Genomic DNA, 22,980 nt, shown 5'->3' with positions numbered 1-22,980 from the left:
TTGTTTCCTATCTTTTAACCAGTTACCAATCTATGAGAGGACCTTCCCTCTTATCCCATGACAGCTTAGGTTGCTTAAGAGCCTTTGGTGAGGGACCTTGTCAAAGGCTTTCTGAAAATCTAAGTACGCTATATCCACTGCATCTCCCTTGTCCACATGCTTGTTGACCCCATTAAAGAATTATAGTAGATTGTATTTTTCCTATAACAAAATGCTTATCCTGGTAAAAGATGGGGCCCTCTACAATCTATATTAGATGCTTAAAAAGTCCTTATTTTAATCTTATTCTTCCCCATCTGTAAAATCTTAACCCATGCCTAACACCAATTTGCTATTTCTTCTTTGAACGATGGTCCGTATTGTATTCCTCTGAGGGTTATGCGCATGTGCCATGTGCCCAGAGCCTGAGCTTTTAGGAATGGTATATATCTATTCTCCCACCCTCATGACAGCCAGAACTTTGTTTTTCACCACAGATGAGTTTTCCAAGCTAATGGGCCATATTCATCCCTGGTGTAACTCCATTGATTATCTCTCCTACCCCAATATCCACATGGAAAAAGTCTTTTGTTCAATAGGAAAATATACACTTCCATGCTACAGGAAGTACCAGGGCCAGATTCGGTCACTGGTATATCCTGACTTCAGTCACCATAGACTCTGATGGAAAATGCTCTTTGGCAAAGTACCTGCCAGCTACCATCTGCTGAGGTGTGGGGAGAGGGCACTGGAGACAAGTAGGACCTAAAAGTGAGCATCACTGACGAGAGGGGGCATGACCAGTGTAGCCAGAGGGTGTGCTGATTAAGCACATCTCTTCAATAGTCTCTTCCAGTGAGGTTCTCTGGTGCCTCCCGTGTATTTTAAAGCTGTTTTCCCCCAACAACAATCTCAAGGGAGAGATCTCAGCTTACTGTCCCTTGGAGAAAATCCCTCTGAGGTGTAGGGAGCTTCCCTGTGAGTGTGGTTTACACCTCTCTGCTTCATCTGGCTACTAAGTTAATACGTTTGGATCTTCTGCAAGGTGTTTTTAATGCTTGCCAAATCTGCTAGTAACAGAATATTTGGATTGGGTTGTAAAAATTATTGCCACTAAAAACAGTTAAATCTATGGTTTCAGAGTAACAGCCGTGTTAGTCTGTATTCGCAAAAAGAAAAGGAGTACTTGTGGCACCTTAGAGACTAACCAATTTATTTGAGCATGAGCTCATGCTCAAATAAATTGGTTAGTCTCTAAGGTGCCACAAGTACTCCTTTTCTTTTAGTTAAATCTATCTATCTATATATCACTGCAAAAGTTTTGACTACAAGAACAGCAGCAGTGGGCCCAGCTTGCAATTTATTAATGTATGTGTTACGTTTGAGTTAGAAGGGGAAAGATCAGACAACACATTTATTTCTAAAGGCTGAGATAATGTAGAGATCTATGTGAAATCATTGCCGAATCATATTAGTGGTGGAAAATATCTATTAGATCATCTCATCCATTTCTCTGCCAATGCTGTACTGTTCCCGAAGGTTAATCTTCTAGTGTCTGCCACTGATTCACTGTGTGACTGTCGCATGTCACGGAGCCATGGGAGTTTCACCACAACTTTCAGCTTTATTTCTTGTATTTCCATAAAGAGGTTTTAAATTTGTTGTTGTTGTTAAGAAAGGTTCCCTCCAGTTTTGCATTTCAATTTCTTTCTCCCAAGTTGTGTCTGAAAGTCAAAACAACAATAACTGTAGATAAAGATGCACATTGAAAGAGTTGTAAAAAATGCAAGTTCCTGCATGAACAAGGAACTCTGTCTTGCCAGGCCCCAGTTCGACTGTGGATTGACGGCTAGCAGGTGGTGTGGGAGAACCTTGTGTTGGTTTGTGTCCCAGCAACCCCTTTCCTGGACAAGGTGTGGTTATCTAACTGGGCATGGAGCAGCTCCTCAGACTCACTCCGTGGTCAGGAGTAAGGCACAGCTTTGGAGCTTTTATTCTTGTTTATGTAAATACAGTTTCTACAAATATGTATTTGCTTTGTCTTGAAAGTCTCTGTTTAGACAGCTTCATAAACACTGATTCTTTACCTGGTGCTGTAATAGTAAGAGCTATTTTAGGGCCTGGTGTCACACCTGCTGAACAAAGTGAACCCAATTCACTATTACTCTGCACATTGTGTAGTCATTCATGCAAGTGCAAAGTGGATGTGATATGCCACCACTCTGCTTGGCATTCACTTTGCATGAATACAAAAGCACACAACACAGTGAATCGGGTCCAAGGGGAGCAGGAGCAGGCCTTAAAATAGTGATCACTGTGTATGAGCAATAGATTATTTTCCGAGTTACACACCTTTTCTATTTTAATAAGTTTCCAGTAACAATTAGATCATTCCCTAGACGAGTCACATGACACATTTCATTATTTAAAAATCCAAGCAGCAAGCATGCATGCACACACATACAGAGCAAATAAACAAATACAAAGCTCCCATTGCCTTCAGTGGGACCAGAACTGGGCCTTCAAGTTTAGTTTACCTGCCTGTATAATTTAACACTGAACTCTCCAATTGTTTCTTCACTTAGAGAAACACAACAACAATTCGCTACTGGGCTAAGCAGTTAGTACACTGAGCCTTTTGTGTGTCTGATTTATGACCTTCCCCCTCTGCAAATGTGGTCTGCAATAAAAACATGGACTCAATCTCGGTGCAGGTGCAGCCTCTGATACCTGATGTAGAAATCAGGAAGCAAAAATCAAAGAGGGGTTTCTGTTCCACAATTGCTGCAGTTTCAGTGCAAGCAAATCAGTCTCCGTAAAACACTTCCCTTTCTCATGAGTGCGGCTCGGCGAGATTTTTAAATAAACGAGTACCCTGAAGTTTGGGCTGAATGTGACACCCACTAAGAAAAAAAAAATGGAAATTAGAGCTATTTATAGTGGTAAGCGAATGCCGATTTCATCAGCTTTTGTTTAATGTGAGGAAACACAGTATACGAGTACAGTAACCTTACTTGTAACTTCTTGCTTAAGCTGGCAGGAGTGATTGAATTCCCTGACACTGTAAAAGTCTGGACAACCCTGCCAGCTCGTGGAAGGTCAGTCCAACAACTGTCACATGGAAAAGCATCAAAAGCATGAGCTGTCGATAGTGACCCGCATTTGCAGAAAATCTGAGGGCTTTCTAATTAACTGAGGATCTCTAAATTAGAGCAAAGCCGCTTGACAAGCCCCCTCATATGCCTTAAGTGTCAAGGCGCAGATAATCATTACATCTAACAAGCTTCTGATTTTTAACAGTAGCTATGAGACTAAATCAGCTTATAATGGCTCAGTTTCAAAACATTTCAGTGCATTTTTCATCTCTTACTCTGAATATATATTCTTTGTTCCCTGCTCAAATATTCTGGTGCTTTTTCCTAATTTCAGGTTTTACCTCACAATGGCTCCACTTCTCTTAGTCAGGCAGCTCATTTGCTTGTCATTTCTCACACATGAGCATCCATGTTTTTAGTCATGATTCTTTTCAACCAGTACATTGCACAGATTCGCTTCATCCTTCCACCCCATAGCGAACAAGGAAGGGTTGCCGAGTTGATGTCATTCTGTTATTTAAAAAAAAAAATGTAGACTCAAGCACCTGTTTTGCAAGATGTGAGATGTAGTTTTAACCCTCAAAAATTTGGTATCTATAGATCTGCTGGGTTCTGATCTCATTTATTCTGTTTTTACGGTGGTGTAACTCCACTGACTTCAGTGGAATTGCTCCTGATTTACACCAGTTTAGGCCCGCAGAATCTGAGCTTCTCCTTTCAACTTTATTCATAGTCTGCTAAGAGGATAAATATTTAAACTGGCTCTGTCATGCACACTGGAACATCTGTACAGAAGGTGATGCGGGGAACTTGCTGCTGACTTGATTATGTAACTCCCAACACTGGTAAAGAAACAGACATACGGCACGCACAGAAAGATGGCAGGATAGACTCATATGTAAGTAGTAATAAAGAGCAGATAAATACCATTCAGGAAGGAAGAGAGTTAATGAACAACTCTTTGGAACTTCTCTGCATGTGTTTATATTCAACTACTTATCCATATCCTTGTAATTATTGAAATGAAATATATAATAAATCACGATGCCTAATTTTTCTTCTAAAAAATTTCACAAAGTAATCAAATCCCAAAGTGCATATTGTCTTCCAATGGCTTTATCAGTAAATCAGATTTTTACCATTTAGCTGCAAAAGTTAGATTTAAGCATCCTTACTGTAATGTTTGAAAGATGAACATTTGTTTCAGTGGGTACTGTGCCAATCAATAATCTTCCAGTTTAACTCAGCTATCAATTATTGCTGCAATTATTTATCTAGTTGGATATTTAAAATGTCATCAGAAAGAGATGATTACATATTCCAGAAAGCAAGGCACTATATAATCAGATGAACTGAATCCAGTTAAATGTAGTTTGGTACTAACTTGTCCTTCAAAGCTTGAATTCTGCAGCCGCAACTGAAACAACAGCTTTCTGCACTGTTGTAAGGAAACAGATCTTAACCTTGGAACACAGTATGTTATTGGGGTCGGGTAGTACTTAGATAGAGGAGACCTTGCAAGCCTGGAAATTGAATCAGCCATACTGACATAAAGAAGCATTTTTTGGTATGTTTTCATTGGATTTCATCTGCAAATCTATAAATAAGAAATTCTTCTCTTTATCTTCCTTTCTGTGACTTTAAACTCCTGAAGCACTGAATTTTCAAATGCCCCTTTTGTGTTCCTTGACTGGATATATGGTAAATTCTCAGTGTGCCCTGAAAATGCAGTAAAGCTATAGAAATTCCTTCATTCTCACATTCCCTAAACCCCACGTATCCTGAGCATTATATCATTTTCAACTTCAAGGAGTCTTAGATTACAAAGAGGAGGCAGAATAATACAAACAAGACCATAGAACTTTATGATATCTTTTGTCCTATTTACAAAGAAAAAATTAACAACTCTCCTAATACTCTGTTGTGCAAGTACAAAACTGGCTTCTGTAAGGGTCAGGTGCAGCTCTTGCTGTAATTGCAGCTCCTTTAGTGACACTGAACTTGTTCAGGGACATAATAAGGCTCTGCCTTTCCAATAGATGATCTGTGGACAGAGATACTGATTCTGGGGACCTGCAGAACCCCTGGCCAACATGGCTCAGTTTGTCAGATGGTGCCAGAGTAAACCTGGGCTGGTGGAGTCTGCTGCTGTCTTAGTGCACTGATTGGAGAGGAAGGGGAAACTGAAGCGGAGGAGGGTCATTACAAGAGGGAAGGAGAGATTTAGAGGATCTGTTTGGGAATGTGGGGGAAGAAGAGTTTGAGAAGATGGGGAGGGTCCCAAGCTTTATTCACCCAAATCCTGAAGTTGACCCTCAATTAGAATTATGATCTACAAAAGCAAGCCCAATCTAGTCTGAAAAAATTAGATCAATGTTATTCTAAGGTGAGCATTTTACCTTAAAACTTTGGCACTGAGAACTTTTAACTGGGTAAATTGAGTTCCACAGCTTGTTTGAGCAGCACCAGGGCCTCTATATGTACCAGTACTTCTCCCCACAGAATGTCACCTTTGTCAGTGCAGCTCACAATACCCATCCCCAGCCTTGGCGAGAATGTGGCTTTTGCAGCCGCAATGGAGCACTGTGGGGCAGGAATCAGTGGCATTACAGCCAAGGGAAGATGTAATTGTAGCACGGGCATACCCACATTAGCTTTAACCTAGCGAGTATGGGTAACGATTGTAGTGAAGACATGGTGGCATGGGCTAGCATCCTGAATATGTACCCAGGGTCCCTGGCAGGCTTGAGCTGGGGAGCTAGCTCATGCAGAAGTCCACACTGCCACAGCTTCACTACTAGTGTTACCCGCATTAACTCGATCAGAGCTAGTGTGGCTATACCTACCTGCGCTACAGTCATACCTTCATTTGTTGTGTAGACGTAGCCTTGGTTGTGGAATGCTCAGACATTCAGAACACTGCCTCCAGGAGTGGCAACCACTATGCTATGGATGCAATGGGCACTCTCCTCAGTACTGGTTTCCTAGGACTAGCAGGTGCAGAAGGGCAATAGGGTCCTAGCCCAGACAGTCATGCAAGCCCTGCCTTGTGATCAAGTATGGACAAGCAGCAATATTCCAGCTGCCTCCTGAGTGAGTGTACTGGGCTAAATTCATCTCAGGTGTAACTCCATTAACTTAATACACTAGGGATAAATTTGTTCTGTTATGTTTACGAACAAAACACAGTGTGCCATGCAACTCTCTGCTTTAAAAGTGTAATACAAAAAGCCTATTCATAGGTGAAAGAATTTTATATTTATTTAACAAAATCTGGGATGACATCAGAGAAATAGAAAATGACATGTAAAGTGTTTCAGTGCATTCTCTACAAAAATAAATAAATAAAGGCAATAAGGGGTGGGCACTACTTCTACATAGATTTACTCCAATGCACTTACTCCAAGTTGCTCTAACAGTGACCAGTGGTGTGAATATTCCATCCAGTGTCTCTCCCAGTGAGCAGAGATTGAGTGGTTTTAAAATGTCATCTCCGTTCGATTTCTCCAGGAGTGCCCAGTGTATTGCATTAGCGTCCTTCAGCAATTTCCCATAGAGTTTAATTGGGTTGTAAAGCACTAGTAGTTATGCTGATTAATACAAAATCATGTGACTATGTTTCTGATCCTTTATTTGTGAGAAGATATTTTGTTACACATATATAGTACATGGGCTATTAATATAATTAATATAAATAATAATTAAAACTAAAATAACAGTATTAGCCGTTTCTAAACAAAATAATGTAAAGGTTGGGACTTAAACTTTTAGAAAAAAGGGAATATGGAATGAAAGGCTAGAAATCTAGATCTGCCTTTCCCTCTGTGTTGTGCTGAGATGTTGCTGAGGTCAGAAAACATTGCATTTACTTAGGTGTCATCATCATATATGGCTTTGCACCTCCGAACAAAAACAGTTAGTGAAGGATGGGCATGACAACATGGATGTATTTCTTCCTTTCATGAGATAACTCAAACCCATAGGACCAAATTTTCTGGGTGCTGCCACTGTGCATCTACATTGGTGAGTGCAAATGGGCCTTTGTGTACACACTCCAAGACATCCCATCCATTTGCACTTGCAGCATGCAGTTTTCCCATGTGTGTGAAACGGGAGCATTGACATTTTTGTGGTTGTCCCTTTTTACTCATGGCCAAAAATTTGCCCACATAACTTTATGATCAAATCTTGTAGTCCTCCTATTTATGTCAATTAAAGTTTTGTTTTACTATAATTATTTGTATTATAGTAGCACCTAGTGATCATGACCCCTCTGTGCTGAAGGCTGTATAGATAGTCCTTCCTCTGAAGAGCTTGCATGCTAAATGAACAAAACAAAGGTAAAGAGCCTGGCCTAATGTCACACAGTAGGTGAATGGCAGAGTCTAGAACTCATCTCCTGCATGCTAGTCTACACCCTATCCATTAGACCATACTGTCTCTTGAATAAAACTTGCAGCAATTAACTGTTAGCATCATTTTAATATGCATTTTTATGCTTTAGTATTCTCTGCCTGGTATTCAGGTTCAGTACTGTTGCTGTTAGAAGGGAAGAAAAGACTAAATGAAAAAGGGAACTACCAGAAAGAAAAATAGGAAACAATTAATCATTTAGGTGTATGAGAACGAGCACAATTATTTGGAACTTCTCTGTAACTATATAATTACACTGTATTTAAAAAGTGAATTATTAACTTGATTGTCCCTAACAGCCATTGGGTAAATACATAATTATGGACTGTTGACACAGGGTATTGTTTGCTGCATAATCGGGTGACTGCTTTGAAGGAGCTTTGATGCTCTATCGGGTCAAGGCTTACATGAGATTTCTTAGTTGATGGATCATTGACCTGATAGACCTGAAGGAGAATGTATCTGTCTGTTGCGTGTAGATCTAGCTAGAGGAGTTTTTGTTAAGGCCATTTGGGTGTCACTTCTGTTTAAAAGTCCATTAATTTAAAATGATTACAAAATTTTAAAGGAAAAAGAAAACCCATACTGGGAAAACTTAGTCATTGCAACAGTAATAATCATTTTTGTCTTTTTAAATAGCAAAAGTGATCAGATGGCATTAGGGACTATGGGCCCAGTCCCGGAAAATCCTTACTCATGCGAGTCATCCCGTTAAAGTCAGTTGGAAGAGAGCTGGAAAAGAATCTGCACGTCAGGGTTTGATCACTTTGTGAATTATTTTAGAAGTCGTGGGCCAGATTATATCAATAATGAGTTCTGCTTACAAATCTGATGGTACGATATAGTCCAATATTAGACTCTATAGTTTATATTTTGAATTAATGGGAGTGCATATGTTGAAGTCTGTCTGTCTTTCTATATTATTTGTATTTCTCTGTGACCTTAGTATTTAAGTACAAACTACTTTTGTTTGCCAGATCTTATTTGTTTGAGAAATTTCTTTTACAATTTATTTCAAAGTTGAATTATAAGCTCCAAATTGTTGTCTGAACCCACCAACTGCAATTTGTTTCCATTCACTGGTAATCGAAAAGTGACAGATTTCCACCCCCAAGTTTTAAAAAACACAAAATCACTCCCAGACTGGCATCTTCCTTGCCAAGTTGGAGCCTGAAGCAGTTTTTTTTGTAGCCAGATAATCATCACCTTGAAAATGGTGACAGACATTGAGGTCAGGCCAGTATGACTGGCAGCCCTACGATGCTCCTGAGGGACAGCAGAAGCCATCTCCTGTTTGCCAAGCCCTACAGCTCAAGCAAGAGATCAGTTTCAGTTCTGGTCTTTGTGTAAAATTAGGGTTTAGTAGGGATTTTTTTTAAGTGAGTAAGAAAAAATACAAAGTATTTTGACACTGGAAGTAAAATGTCCACCCACAAACTTTCCATTTTTCCTGGAAGGACGTGATCCCAAATACATTGGAATGGACTGGAGTCTTTCCATTGACTCCAATGGGTATTGGCCCAAAGCTAAATGTATGCTTATTTAAGCTTTTTTTCTCTGCTACTGTGTGAGGTGTAAACACAGGTTATGCTTCTTGTGAAAATAATTCTGATTCTTCTCTCACACCAGTTTTACACCAGTGTTTTTTTGTTAACTTCACTGATGTTACTCCTGGTGTAGGGCTTACTCCACATCCCACTGACTGGAGGTCTTTCCATTGCCTTCAGTGGGCTTTGGATCCAGACCTTGTGCTTGCAGAGCTGAGAAGAGAAGTGGGAAATTAGAAATTAAATAAGAAATAAGAAATTAACACTTTATCGTTAATTAGATGTCCATAGAGCTCTTGCCCGTTTGCTCTTTGATGACGCTGAGTAGTTGTTCTTTTGGAAAGAAGAGATAGCATTAGAGGGACCATACCCATTCCTTGTTCCTTTTCCTAGCCCCCTCCCCATTCTTACCTTCGCTCCAAATAACTCTCATTTTCCTTTCCAGTCTGTTAGACTTTAAACGTATGGCAGACGATAGGTTCTGTTTTTCTTTGACCTTCCCGATAATGCTGCTGCTGTCTAACTTTAAATAGTAAACCATTATCAAATTGCAGCCCGACTCCTGCACGGCCACACCCCTTTAACTTGGAAGCTGTCAGCCTCTTCCCCTGCAGAAAGAATGTCGGTTTGCCATAAGGGCTGCACCTTAAATAGGCAGAAGTCTGCTTTCCCTGGACAAAGGTAAAAGGCAGGGGAGTCCGGGAAAATAGACTTGTGGCTGCTTGAGCTGTTGGTGCTTGGGTGTTTATTGGATTGACTTAGGAATTCTCTGTTTGGATATTGTTCAGGGAGTCACCTTACTGCAAGTAGCATCCTGTCTGTTTGTGTTCCTATTCCACAGAGAAGGAATGAAAGGCATAGTCTTTCCTACCTGTGCCCTGTAAGCCTGTTTTTTCCTCCTAATGAATTAGTAGTAGCTGTTCTGCAGCACAAGTGAAAGGCACTCAAATACCAGAGTGATAGGCGTGGCAGAAGAATCTGAACAGAACCGAATAGTAATACTTTAGGCTCTGTATGAGAGAAGGCCAAATAATACTGTCATCGGGAAATGTAAAGAGATATAATCAGTTTAAAAGTAATATTTTGTTTAAATATAAAATCCTTGTCTGCTAAGTCATCCTTCCAGATATTAAAATAGAAAGATAATTACCACCATTATTTGCTTTTTTATCATTTATGCTGCTTGTATTTTTTCAGTTTGGACAATAAAAATAAAATATCTGTAAAACTGGTCAAACCTTTTCTCACAAAAAGATTTTTTGGTGTAAAAAAATGGCCTTTTTTGAGAACAAAACATTTTTCAAAAAATTATTGAAATGATCAAAATCTGCGACATCTTTCTTGAAATTTTTATTGAAATCATTTTAGAAATTTTTCATTTCACAAAATCTTGGCTTCTAGTAAGAAGAAATGAGTTTCAGATAATTAAACATTTCAGTGACGATTTTGCCGAAGTCCTCAATAAAATATGGATCAAAAGGTCATGGAAAAGTTCATGGAAAAAAAAATGTGGGGCCACTTTGACTCCTACAAAATGAAACAACTTTCAGATTTTGACATTTAGCACAAAATTGTTTGTTGTTTTTCAATCATTTCTACTGCTCAGTTTCACTTTTGTTTATAATCAGTTACTAGTGGACTTTACTTTCCGATTCTTGTAGTTTTCTTTTTTATATATATATATATATATATATATACACTAGAAACTGTACTTGTTCATCCTGATCTGGTGCTGCGTAATTTTCTCACGAGTCTTACTTGTGTTTTTCCGTTAACATTTAATGATGATGATAATAATTAATTAATAGACATGAATCACTGCTCTGTTACACCAGTGTTGAAGTCAATGGAGTCACAGTAGTATAATAGAGTAGTGAATCAGGCCCAATATTTACTAAAGGCCCTCCTGCCAAAAAAATATGTTGGTATACAGAAATGATAAATGTATAGGTTACAGAGAAATGACCTCCTTGCCCCCAAAACCCCCCAACAAAACAAAACATACCACCACCAACAAAACCCACAGCCACCTCTAATCCATTTATGATGGGCCAGTATAATAATGTGTCTTTTGCAATCTGCTCAATCATAAAGAAAAATCAGTATTCAGTTAACTAAGGAAAAAAAATTCATTGAACAATTACAGTTTCCCTTGTCTAAGTCAATGCTGCTAACTACTAGGAAAAGGTGACTTACGAAAAGTGGGTATTTTCCCCTCAGTGCTTACAAACAGAAGTAAGTTGCAGAAGACACAGAGGGTACATCTACAATGCTGTTGGGAGCATGCCTTCCAGCCTGGGCATGCCTCCACTCGAGCTAGCATGGTAAAAATAGCAGCTTGGATGTTGCGGTGTGGGTGGTGGCATGGGCTGGTTACCTCAACTCGGACCCAGAGGGGCAGCTTGTACTCAGGCAGCTAGCCTGTGCCACTGATGCTTTTGGCGAGGTAGTGTATGTCTGGGAGGCATGGTCCCCTCTGTAGTGTAGACATACCCAGATTGAGCATATCTATCTTCAGTCTCTGTTAGCTTCCTGTGTCCCAGTAGTTTTAGTTCTGAAGTTTTAGTTGCGGGATTTCAACAGCATGCATTTCCAAAGGAAAAGATATTTGACAAGCCAGATGGAGAAGAGATGAATCAAGTACAAGTGGTAACAATTAACTCTGTTTCCCCTCCACCCTCTTAAATACTGTAATGATCCAAAATTTATCAGCCTAAAAGCAAGCAATCATTTGATATTAAAGCAGAATAAAGAAATTCTGGTTTAGGTTCAAACTGTTCCTCAATTTTTTTTGTGAAGAGGGGAGGAGGGTGGAAAAGTATTTGTTATAATTTTCACATATTCAAGTCCCAGTAACATTCTATTTTTTGCATCTCTGATAACAAAAGATACATGTGATCTATGCAGGAGCCTACAAGAGCAACACACTATTGTAGTAACTTACTAGTACGTAACCTTGTGATGAAAAGAACCTTGTCCTATAAACCCCAGTTTTGCTTGGCAAGTGTACGTTTTATGAGGAGAACAAGGTATATTTTGCACTAAAGGCCCCACCACTACGGGCTGTAATGACAACGCTTTCATGTGCTCTTACTGCTAAGCTCACGGAAAACATGCAAAGGCCTCAGTTGGTGGGGGTTCATTGCTTTTGGGAAATCAAGCCTTGTCAAGGTGTCTCCAGTTAGACACCAGAAAGTGAGTCCTCCTCCCCTGAAAAAACAGCCTCCTTTTGAAAACTGAGACCACAATATTTGTCCATGATCAAAACACATTTTTTTCCTTTCATAATTCCCACAAACCAACCACAGCAACAGAGTATTGTACACTACATCACTAGGGCCTGACACCCTTTTACATACCCTTTAGACTTGGGAAATTGGAAACTGTCCAAATGATCATGGCAGACCTGATTCTGATCTCATTTACACCAATGTAAAAGTAGAGCGAGTCTGGAGTCTCTGGCACTACTTCAGATTTCTGCCATTATCCTAAGAGGTGCTGAGCACAAGTCCCACTGAGACTTGGGTGCTTAGCACATCTCAGGGAGTTGGAGAAGAATAATTTTTCGCAGATTCATGTGTGGATCTCACCTCTCCCTGGGTTTCTGCAGCATCCTCTGGGGCTTCGTACATGGAGAGGTGGGTTGGCTGAAGGCAGGTCTTGGCAGGGATGCACATTGTCTCCCCTGGCACTCAGAGCAAATGCCATTGTAAAGGTTACTGAATTCAGGCTCTGTTATACTTTCTGTGCCCTCCCCTCAGTGGGATACCCCTTCACGTCCCAATGGCTGAAGAACCCCAGGCAGCACCGGCTGCAGTGGAGCATGGGGCTGAGCTGCTATTCCTTTTGGAGCCTCTGGCCTGGTCGACACTAAAAAGTTAGGTCAACCCAGTTATGTTGCTCAGGGGTGTGAAAAATCCACACTCCAGAGCGATGTAGTTAACCTAATCCCTGCTGTAGATAGCGCTACGTCGATGGAAGAGTTCTCTGAGGGAGGTGAATGGGAGAACCCCTCCCATTGGCATAGGCAGTGTCTACATTGAAGCGCTATAGCCGGCTGCGGCAGCTGTAGTGTTTCCGGTGTAGACAAGCGCTCAGAGTCAGCATGAAGTCACAGAACCCCGAATGGTTTGGGGACTAGAGCCACTGCTTCTTCTATAGAGGGGCAGACCCACCCCACCAATGGAGATAACTCTGGGAAAGGGGAACCTTGCAGAGGTTTCCTCCATGTGCATCCCTTTTCAGGATGGGAGTTACTGGGATACAGTGAAATGGCTCTCCTACTGGGATTGTTGAAATGCCAGGCCTACCTGTACCAACTCATTTTCAACATCTCCCAGAAGTGTAGAGTCCCAGATCCTGGTCCATCTGGAGTCTGGTAGATTTGCCATTGACTTCACTGGGACCAAAATTTGGCCAAGGAGAATGTCGATGGCTGTAAATGGAATGCTTTGCAATCTCCACTGGCACATAGTCTGTTCCTCCCCTTTTACTATCCTCCTTTGTGTTTTTTCTTGTGAAAACTCTGCCAGATGATGGACTGAAGTTTGTATTTCTTCTACTATAGGGTATTCTGGAACAGAATGTGGCCAGCCCATATGATGCCCTATCATAGGTTGTGTATTATGTCCATGTTAAGTGCCCCAATTTGGGGTCCTGCACAAATTAACTTCCGCATTGTGGATGCGGAACCTCCAGTCACTCCGCATTTGTCCTTTAGTCGTTATGGCTTGTAGAATGTCCAGAGATGCGTATGTGCTGTGATAAGCTTTTATGGATCTAGCTTTTACTTTTAAGAATTGAAGGAAGCGCTTCCCAAGCCCACTGACATACACATGCATATTATTCCATTACTCACTTGGCACTGGAAGCATTCATATGCCTAGCTCCAGAATGAAATTTTTTCCAGCAGTGGCATCTACCTGACAGCTTCTCTTCCTGGCTGGCTTCTTCCCCAGCTCCTTGTCTGGCTCCGCTGCTGGTGGCTGTGGACATGCCTATGGGTCTGGTTCAGAGTCAACTATATTGTGCTTCTGGATGTCAGCTTCCTTTGACTCAGGTAGCAGTGTAAAGCATTCACATTTGCTCCATTAAATACATTTGTGAGTACAGCAAAGAATAAATGTATTTTTAAAATGTCTCTTTAGTGCTAAAAGCAGATGCGCCTTCATATCTTATTAAGTAAATGCGTGGACTGCCCTTAAAGGCACTCAAATGCCAATATACATTCCATTCACTTGTTAACATTTTTCAGATCAGGAGTTTAAATCTGTCACCCACACATTCCCCAGTTAAATCACCTCTTTATTTGGGGTGGGAGGGGGAAGGTCAAGGACTGAAGTTTTGTTATTATTTTAGGGAGATGGAACTATTATTTTAGAAATGCTAAATACTGTTCTACGAAAGTGCAATGCAATTTCTTAAGATCTATAGCTAATAATTCGCTGGATGAGATGTAAAGTAAATAGGTGATTGTCTTCAAGTAAAATGTTTATTTGATATTTTTCTAAAGAAATTGGGCCAGTGATGTTATTGGGCCAGGGTTGAATTTAGCCCATTGTGTTTATTTTTTATGTAGAATCCCTGCAATACAGTAATTCTCCTAGTTGTGGGACAGAAGAGTTTATTTCATCAATGAACAGTGTCTCAGACAGCCACAAAGCCACAGAGCAATGCACCGGCACTGCATGGTGCTATTTGCGTTGGTGCAGCATGTCATGGTGATCTGTCATCTAGGCTGATGCAGCAGTTTGATGATGTAAACCTCACAATGCAATATCAAGGCCTCTTACCACAATTCTTTTGTTACTCTATGCAATTTTCTTGTCCACAGTGAGCTAGATCCTCCACTGAGATGGAGTTCTGCTCGGTGCAGCTGCAAAGTGGGTAAGGGGGAAAAGGTGGTAGCATGCTAACTTTGTGCTTCCCAGAGCTGCTGAGTCCTCTTTGGCCACCAGCTTGAGTTAGAGCAGCCACTCAACTACTCTAACTTAGGTTGGCATGTAAGGGCCTGCAAGGGGCCATTCTGTCCAGGGAACACTGGAGAACAGCATGATCCGGCCACACCCCCTCCCACTCCTAACATGCCCTCTACATCAGGAAGGCTGATGGGAGGGGCACAGCTCAGAGAAGCTATAGCATAAGCCAGAATCTGGCCCAGTATCTCCTCTCTGTCCTCATCCCGTTAGAGGCTGTTAGGAGTGAAAGTGAAGTGCTTTTCTTCTCTCTCCCTCCTTCTGTTTCTTTGGTAGGGCAGAGAAAAACCCAGCTGTCTCCAGTCCATTGAGCCAACACTCTCTGAGCTGTTGTGTGTGTTTCCGATCAGCACTCTGTGTGCTGTGCCTGAGACTACACCCTGGGACTTGGATTCCACAGGAGAGTGTCCCAGAGCTCTGGGAGCCCTCAGGCTGGAGATCATGGTTTCTCCATGTGCACAATGGAAGTGGCTCCTCCTCTGAAAATATCTTTGCAGAAATATGTGTTCATTGCCTCAGAGCTGAACTCAAAATGAGTGTATTTTTAAAAAAATCATGAAGGAAATTACAAAGGTTTCTTGTTTCAGTTTCACAAGTTCTCCTGAAAACTTGTCTGGGTTAGCAGTGGGTTAATACAGTAGTCTTTCCACACTGACTTGGCTCAAGTCCTGCTTTAGTCCAAGGTGTGTTTGGTGGAGCTCTCTCTCTAGACTATTCTATATGACAGGAAAATGGGGGTATTTCTGCCGATCTCATCCAAATCAGTACAATGCTGCAAGATGGAATTGCAGCACTGCTTGGCATGGGATAGCATCATGTATCACACTCGCAATTCAGTGCCTGAACCAGCCTTCAGGTTTTGTGGGACTTCTCTCCAGTTTCCTCCTCTCATGTTCCTCCTCTCCATCATTGGAGATTTTTAAGAGCAAGTTAGACAAATACCTGTCAGGAATGGTCTAGACCAGAGTGGCCAACCTGAGCCTGAGAAGGAGCCAGAATTTACCAATGTACATTGCCAAAGAGTCACAGTAATATGTCAGCAGCCCCCACATCCGCTCCCCAGACCCCAGTGCCTCCTGCCTGCCAGCAGCCCCCACTAATCAGCGCCTACTCCCCTCTCCTCCCGCAATCAACTGTTTCATGTGTGCAGGAGGCTATTGGGGGGGGAGGGAGGAGGAGCGAGGGCATGGCAGGCTCAGGGGAAAGGGCCTTGGGGGAAGGGGTGGAGTGGGGGCAGGGCTTGGGGCAGAGCAGGGGGTTGAGCAGTGAGCACCCCCCAGCACATTGGAAGTTAGCATCTATAGCTCCAGCTCCAGAATCAGTGCCTAGGTAAGGAGTCGCATATTAACCTCTGAAGAGCGGCATGCAGCTCCGGAGCCACAGGTTGGCCACCACTGGTCTAGATAATACTTAGTCCTGCCGTGAGTGCAGAGGACTGGACTAGATGACCTCTCGATGTCCCTTCCAGTCCTATGGTTCAATGATTCTATGTTTTATGATCACATGCCCTCAAATTGCTGCCTTTGCTCATGCCCATATCCCGCCTATCTTTCCCTTCCTAGGCTGTGTTAACTTCTCACCTCTATGTGGGATTTCATGGTGTCTCTAGTGACCCTAACAGGGTAGACTATAGTGGGACCCATTAATGTGAAGATCCAGGCCATGCCTTGGCCCATGGACCCTCAGACTTCTGGTCCAATAATCTTTTTGTTGAGGTAGGGTTGATGGGACGACAGCTAGAGCATACTGAGGTCTGCCAGGGTACTGCAATAGTGACAAGGCAGAAATCCAAGAGTGCCTGGAGCTGTTTGATTTGTTGAGCAGTGTCCTTTGATTTGTTTGGTTGCTTTGGCTGGGTTGGATATGGATTGCATTTAGGTTTAATCTGTCACTTTGTCCCTCTAGTGACCATGAGCTCTGCATGGGGATGTCGGAACAGTGGGTAACTGGAAACAAATTCAGCCATAACCCTTCTCTCTTCAGATTTAGCCTGAGAATTGGCACTGAGTAATAGTTTAGTGCATGTATCCTGGCCAGACCAAGAGCACTCGCACAACACCCCCAGACCCAGGTTTATTACAGGATCACCAATAATCTGAGTGGCATGAGGTGCATAGGGTCCGGGTGGGTCAGTGGGGTATGCACTGAGAGAATCCTGGTCCCACCCTGTGATACCCTTAATGCACCTCAGTGAGTTGGAGACCTTTAGTAGTATGACTGAACCCCATACATTTTGGAGGTGCAGGATTGGGGCCTCCTTGATTCCACTTGTGGTTCTGGCTTGTCAGGGGTGTGTAAAAACAAGGGTTTGGCCTGACTTGTTTATTCACTTATTTACTTCTAGTTCTTGATTCTGTCACCCTTATTAAGAATGAGTAGTACCATGCCCTTCAACTGATCTCACTAAAAAGAATGGGTCTAACACGTGAAGTAAAGTACTGCTTGGTGTGAGTAAAATTGGGCCTATAATAATTGAGGGAGCAGGCTCTGGGGCCTGCCCCTACTCCTACTGAAGTCAATGGGAGTTTTGTCATTGACTTCAATGGGAGCAGCATAGTGTCCAAAAACAGGAGCTTAGCCTGACTGAATGAGAAACTCGGGACTTCTAAGAAAACAGGGACTTTTGTGCCCAGAATGTGATGGTTTAAATACAACTCTCACTCCTTTGGTGGTAGTATGTGGATTATTGCCATAATTCTCATAGTTTGGCAAGCCTGCATCAGACTGGAACATACCTCTTGGTGGTAATATGGTCAGTCAGTAGCCTTCATTATTAATCAAGCACTAATAGACAAATTAGAAACTGTGTTTCTTCAAAGCAGGAGGTAAATCACTGGCGGATTTTAACTGTTTCACTGCTTTGTCTTATTTCCTATTTTATATTGCTCCATTGAAAATGTTAGATTGGTTAAGATTAGACAAGTGATGTAAATAAGCATTACTTTAAATTTAAATTATTATCCTGATTACCAAACATGAATGGTGAATTGAAAACTTGTTTTTCTTCAAAGCAAATGAAGAATAATATTACATTTTACACTTCAGTAAATCAATGTAGCCCTAATTTTTGCCATGCAGGAAATCAATTCTAGTCTTTATAACAGTCGAAGATGTTATGAACAAAGTAATTTTGCAAATGATGGCAAGTAACACATTTATTGATGACTGTACTTTAGGAATTTAGAATTTGTGAGCACTATAATATAATATACTGCACTGGTAGGAGCTGAGTGAAATACAGATTATATGGTGAAACTGTAATGCATCATTTGCTATTAGTGGACTGGTAATAATTACCAGTTTCAAAGCAGCTTTTTCCATGTAATCTTTAGTCTCAGACGTAACAGCCCTTCTCATTGACATTATGATTACACTAGCTGCCCTTATGATCTAGAATATCTAGTTGATGGGAATACTAAAATGTGATAGTGAAAACTGTTTGTTGTATCCTCATTATAAGATAAAGTGCCATTTTCTCTGACCTAAATATATAAAATAGAAAAGCAGGGTAGCATTATATTGTTAGCATACTGTAGCCTGATCATGTAGCTTTCGGTATATTGTTAAAAATTTCCACTTTATGACAGCAAAATAAAGGAAATTTTCACATTTAAGTCTTTATGAGCACAGGAATGTGAAAGTCCAATTGAATTTTGTTCTATTTCCAACAGATTTAAATATTTATCTATGCCTGTTTTCACAGTACATGCTAAACACCGTAGTGCATTTTATTCAAATGCTGGCTTCAGTTGAAGAATGAAATGTTAAATATTATTCCAAGGGCTTTTTAAGTGACTAAAGTGTTAAATGCCTGCTATCAGTGGTTGAATCTCTTTTTACTCATCCAATTCAGATTGTCAGACTAAATGTATAATAATAGAGGAATCTGAAGGCACCAGGAAAAATGGCTATGGGTCACTATAGCCAGAACTATAGGCTGCCTGTCTGTCATATTCACAAATCATTATTCAATACATTATACAATGAAAATAGCCTTATAAAGCTTTTTCTTTTTCTGCTTTGAAGTGAGGAGGAAAACAAGAAGGTTGCTGATAAAATGATACTAATGTCGAAATTTTCTTTCCAAATCTTTCTGTGCTCACTCCCTCCCCCTCCACATTAGGCAACTGTTTGAAACCTAATTTAGGCATCTACCATCTAATTTTGTAAAGAGGTTTTAACCACGAGTGGGTTATATTGAGTGAGATTATAAATGCATCGTCAAGTAAATTACAGGTCAGACCAGGAGTACATTATGCAGTCAAATACCATTGTAAGCCTGGCTTGTTTTTGAAGACGGTTATATTTTTGTTCCGGAGCAGACCTCAAGAGCTTTTGTTTTTAAATCACTAGCTAGCAACTCTATGAGAACTGTCAGGTTGAACTGAACATTAATTTTTGTTCTCATCTTTGTTCTAATTTCAATTTACCAACAGTTATCAGTGAAAAATACTTACTCTGGCAAAATGGGATTATTCTTAAAATTACAGCATTCAATAAAAATACACTTGCCTCCTTCAGATTTCATATGATCTCTTGCCTACCACCCTCCAGAAGTCATTCATTTTCCTTATTTTGCAATATATTTAGTTGTGGCTGCTTTCTTGTGCCATTATTAGTTAGCTTTTTGTTTAGTTATTTATTAGTCACTTGCTCTTTTATAATGTCCGGGTTATCTCTGAAAATAAATTATCATGAATTAGAGTTAGCTAGCTACTTGCCAAAGTGGCATTTACCATCCTCAAATTCTTTTCAGGGCGAGAGAAATAATGTGACTCCAACAGGGCGTGCATCCAGGCCTCTTGGCTACTGTACAGATATTTGACTAGCTGAACTGCATCTTTCTGTTTCTTCGTTATCCTTTTTTCTTTTTTCTTTTTTTCCACTTGAAGCTGACACTCTGCTAAGGGCATGAGATGTTGTCTAATTTTCTACACATTGTTAGTCTCTCAGAATAATAAGGATGATAATTTAACATTTCTCATCTTCCTTAGCTATCGTTGCACTTTGGGCTGCTTCTTTGAACCAATGTATATGTTTTTGCATTATACCTTTCATAAAATTATTTGTAATGATTTTTTTTTTCATTTTACATATTAGTGAAGTAAGATCAAGGTATCTGTGGAGCCATAATTAGAATGAATTTACTGAATCATTTTTTTGATGGATCTTTAACACTGTTACCTGTTCACATACTCTCTGTTTGTTAGGGAAAGAAAAAAGGCAGGAAGTCAGCTCAGATTTGATATGGTTAAATGTGCAAGCTCCCCTCCCCCATAACTACTCATTAGTAGATTTATGTTTCTCCAGTTTAGATTTAATGCTAGGGGAAAAGAAAGATTAGAAAGAAAAAAACCAACAACCATCAATCATTGATAAGCAATTCAGTGATTAAACATTTATGTTGCTGTTGGTATTATTTTGCAGGTAAAGATGAGCCCAGCAGCTACACGTGTACAACTTGTAAACAGCCTTTCAACAGTGCATGGTTTCTCTTGCAACACGCACAGAATACTCACGGATTAAGAATCTACTTAGAAAGCGAGCATGGAAGTCCCCTGACACCGCGGGTTGGTATCCCATCAGGACTAGGTGCAGAATGTCCTTCACAGCCACCACTCCACGGAATTCATATTGCAGACAATAATCCTTTTAACTTGCTAAGAATACCTGGGTCAGTATCAAGAGAGGCTTCAGGTCTTGGAGAAGGGCGTTTTCCACCCACACCTCCTTTGTTTAGCCCTCCCCCCAGACATCATTTGGATCCACATCGCATAGAACGTCTGGGTGCAGAAGAAATGGCTCTTGCAACCCATCACCCTAGTGCCTTTGACAGGGTGCTGCGACTGAACCCCATGGCTATGGAGCCACCAGCTATGGATTTCTCCAGGAGACTTAGAGAGTTAGCTGGAAACACCTCCAGTCCACCATTGTCACCAAGCCGGCCCAGCCCTATGCAAAGGTTACTGCAACCATTCCAGCCAGGCAGCAAGCCACCATTTCTGGCAACACCGCCCCTTCCTCCTCTTCAGTCAGCCCCTCCTCCTTCCCAGCCTCCAATAAAATCCAAGTCTTGTGAATTTTGTGGGAAAACATTCAAGTTTCAGAGTAATTTAGTAGTACACCGTAGAAGCCACACTGGAGAAAAACCCTACAAATGCAGCCTCTGTGACCACGCATGCACTCAGGCCAGCAAGCTAAAGCGTCACATGAAAACACACATGCACAAGTCCTCCCCCATGACCGTCAAGTCAGATGACGGGCTCTCCACAGCCAGCTCCCCAGAGCCTGGAACCAGTGATCTCGTCGGCAGTGCGAGTAGTGCTCTCAAATCTGTCGTGGCCAAGTTTAAGAGTGAAAATGACCCCAATATGATTCCAGAAAATGGGGATGAGGAAGAAGAAGAGGATGAGGAAGAAGAGGAAGAAGAGGAAGAGGAAGAGGAGGAGGACTTAACTGAAAATGAAAGGCCAGACTATGGCTTTGGCATTAATCTAGAAGCAGCCCGTCACCACGAAAACAACTCCAGGGTTGGTGAGGAGAACCGTTCTATGCCAGACGTCATGCAGGGGATGGTCTTGAGTTCCATGCAGCACTTCAGTGAGGCTTTTCACCAGGTCCTCGGAGAGAAACATAAACGAGGGCACCTGTCTGAATCTGAGGTACACAGAGACACTTGTGATGAAGACTCAGTAGCTGGAGAATCAGATCGCATTGACGAAGGCACTGTTAATGGCAGGGGGTGCTCGCCTGGTGAATCTGCCTCTGGAGGTTTATCTAAAAAGCTGCTCTTGGGTAGCCCCAGTTCTCTGAGCCCTTTCTCAAAACGCATTAAACTTGAGAAAGAGTTTGACCTGCCTGCTACAGCTATGCCTAACACAGAAAATGTTTACTCCCAGTGGCTGGCTGGGTATGCTGCCTCTAGACAGCTAAAAGATCCATTCCTCAGCTTTGGAGACTCCAGACAATCGCCTTTTGCCTCTTCCTCAGAACACTCCTCAGAAAACGGAAGTTTGCGCTTCTCCACGCCTCCAGGGGAGATGGATGGAGGGATCTCAGGCCGCAGCGGCACAGGAAGCGGAGGAAGCACCCCACATATTAGTGGCCCAGGCCCTGGAAGGCCTAGCTCAAAAGAGGGCAGACGCAGCGACACTTGTGAGTACTGTGGGAAAGTCTTCAAGAACTGTAGTAATCTCACTGTCCACAGGAGGAGCCACACAGGCGAAAGGCCGTATAAGTGTGAGCTTTGCAACTACGCCTGCGCCCAGAGTAGCAAACTCACCCGGCACATGAAAACACATGGTCAGGTGGGAAAGGACGTTTACAAATGTGAAATTTGTAAGATGCCTTTTAGCGTGTACAGTACCCTGGAGAAACACATGAAAAAATGGCACAGTGATCGAGTTTTGAATAATGATATAAAAACTGAATAGAGGTATATTAATACTCCCCTCCCCGCCCCTGGTTCCCTGTAGAGTTTTTCTAGACCTTTGTGATTAAAATAATGGAAGCTAAGGATATTAAGAAAGTGCTTGTCACCAGCACACCTGTTTATTTTCTTTTTGTTCTCACCGTTTGAATGCATGATCTGTATCGGGGCAATACTATTGCATTTTACGCAAACTTTGAGCCTTTCTCTTGTGCAATAATTTACATGTTGTGTATGTTGTTTTTTTATTTTAAATTAGACAGCATGTATGGTATGTTATGGCTATTTTGAAATTGTCCCTGATTAGTTGCTGAGCAAACATGTTGCTGTTTCCAGTTCCGTTCTGAAAAAAACAAAACAAAAACAAATTAAACCAACCATGCTGCATACATTCTGTAATACATATCATGTACAGTTTTGTTTTGTAACGTGCGGAGGAAAACATGCTTTGGGTAACCCTCTATGGACAGGACTGATAGCACTGAAAAAAATGCTGTATTTGCTAGATTTCTGTCTTTAAAGGATTAAACGTATCAATTGGA

At 41.4% G+C, this 22,980-nt stretch overlaps 1 protein-coding gene and 1 long non-coding RNA gene across 8 annotated transcripts in view; one reads left to right on the top strand and one right to left on the bottom strand.

Moving 5' to 3' along the window:
• Positions 1 to 22,980, top strand: part of BCL11A (BCL11 transcription factor A) — a 102,340-nt gene that overhangs the window by 68,266 nt on the left and 11,094 nt on the right. For 2 of the 7 annotated variants that reach the window (XM_048842792.2, XM_048842793.2), the window contains exon 3: positions 20,437 to 22,164. In XM_048842792.2, the coding sequence (XP_048698749.1) occupies positions 20,437 to 22,164 (1,728 nt within the window). Of the gene's footprint in view, positions 1 to 8,126; positions 8,322 to 20,436 lie in introns of all 7 variants that reach the window. The other 5 variants (XM_048842788.2, XM_048842791.2, XM_048842794.2 and 2 more) reach the window with 4 other exon arrangements.
• Positions 1,334 to 9,554, bottom strand: LOC125633480 (uncharacterized). Its single transcript, XR_007355615.2, has 3 exons — positions 9,446 to 9,554; positions 3,416 to 3,584; positions 1,334 to 1,703 (listed from the first exon to the last, which is right to left on the bottom strand). It is a non-coding gene; the product is annotated as an uncharacterized LOC125633480 (long non-coding RNA).

This window comes from Caretta caretta, chromosome 3, assembly GCF_965140235.1.
Source record: "Caretta caretta isolate rCarCar2 chromosome 3, rCarCar1.hap1, whole genome shotgun sequence".
In the NCBI taxonomy this organism is placed as follows: Eukaryota; Metazoa; Chordata; order Testudines; family Cheloniidae; genus Caretta; species Caretta caretta.
This window is presented reverse-complemented; position numbering and strand designations above follow the sequence as displayed.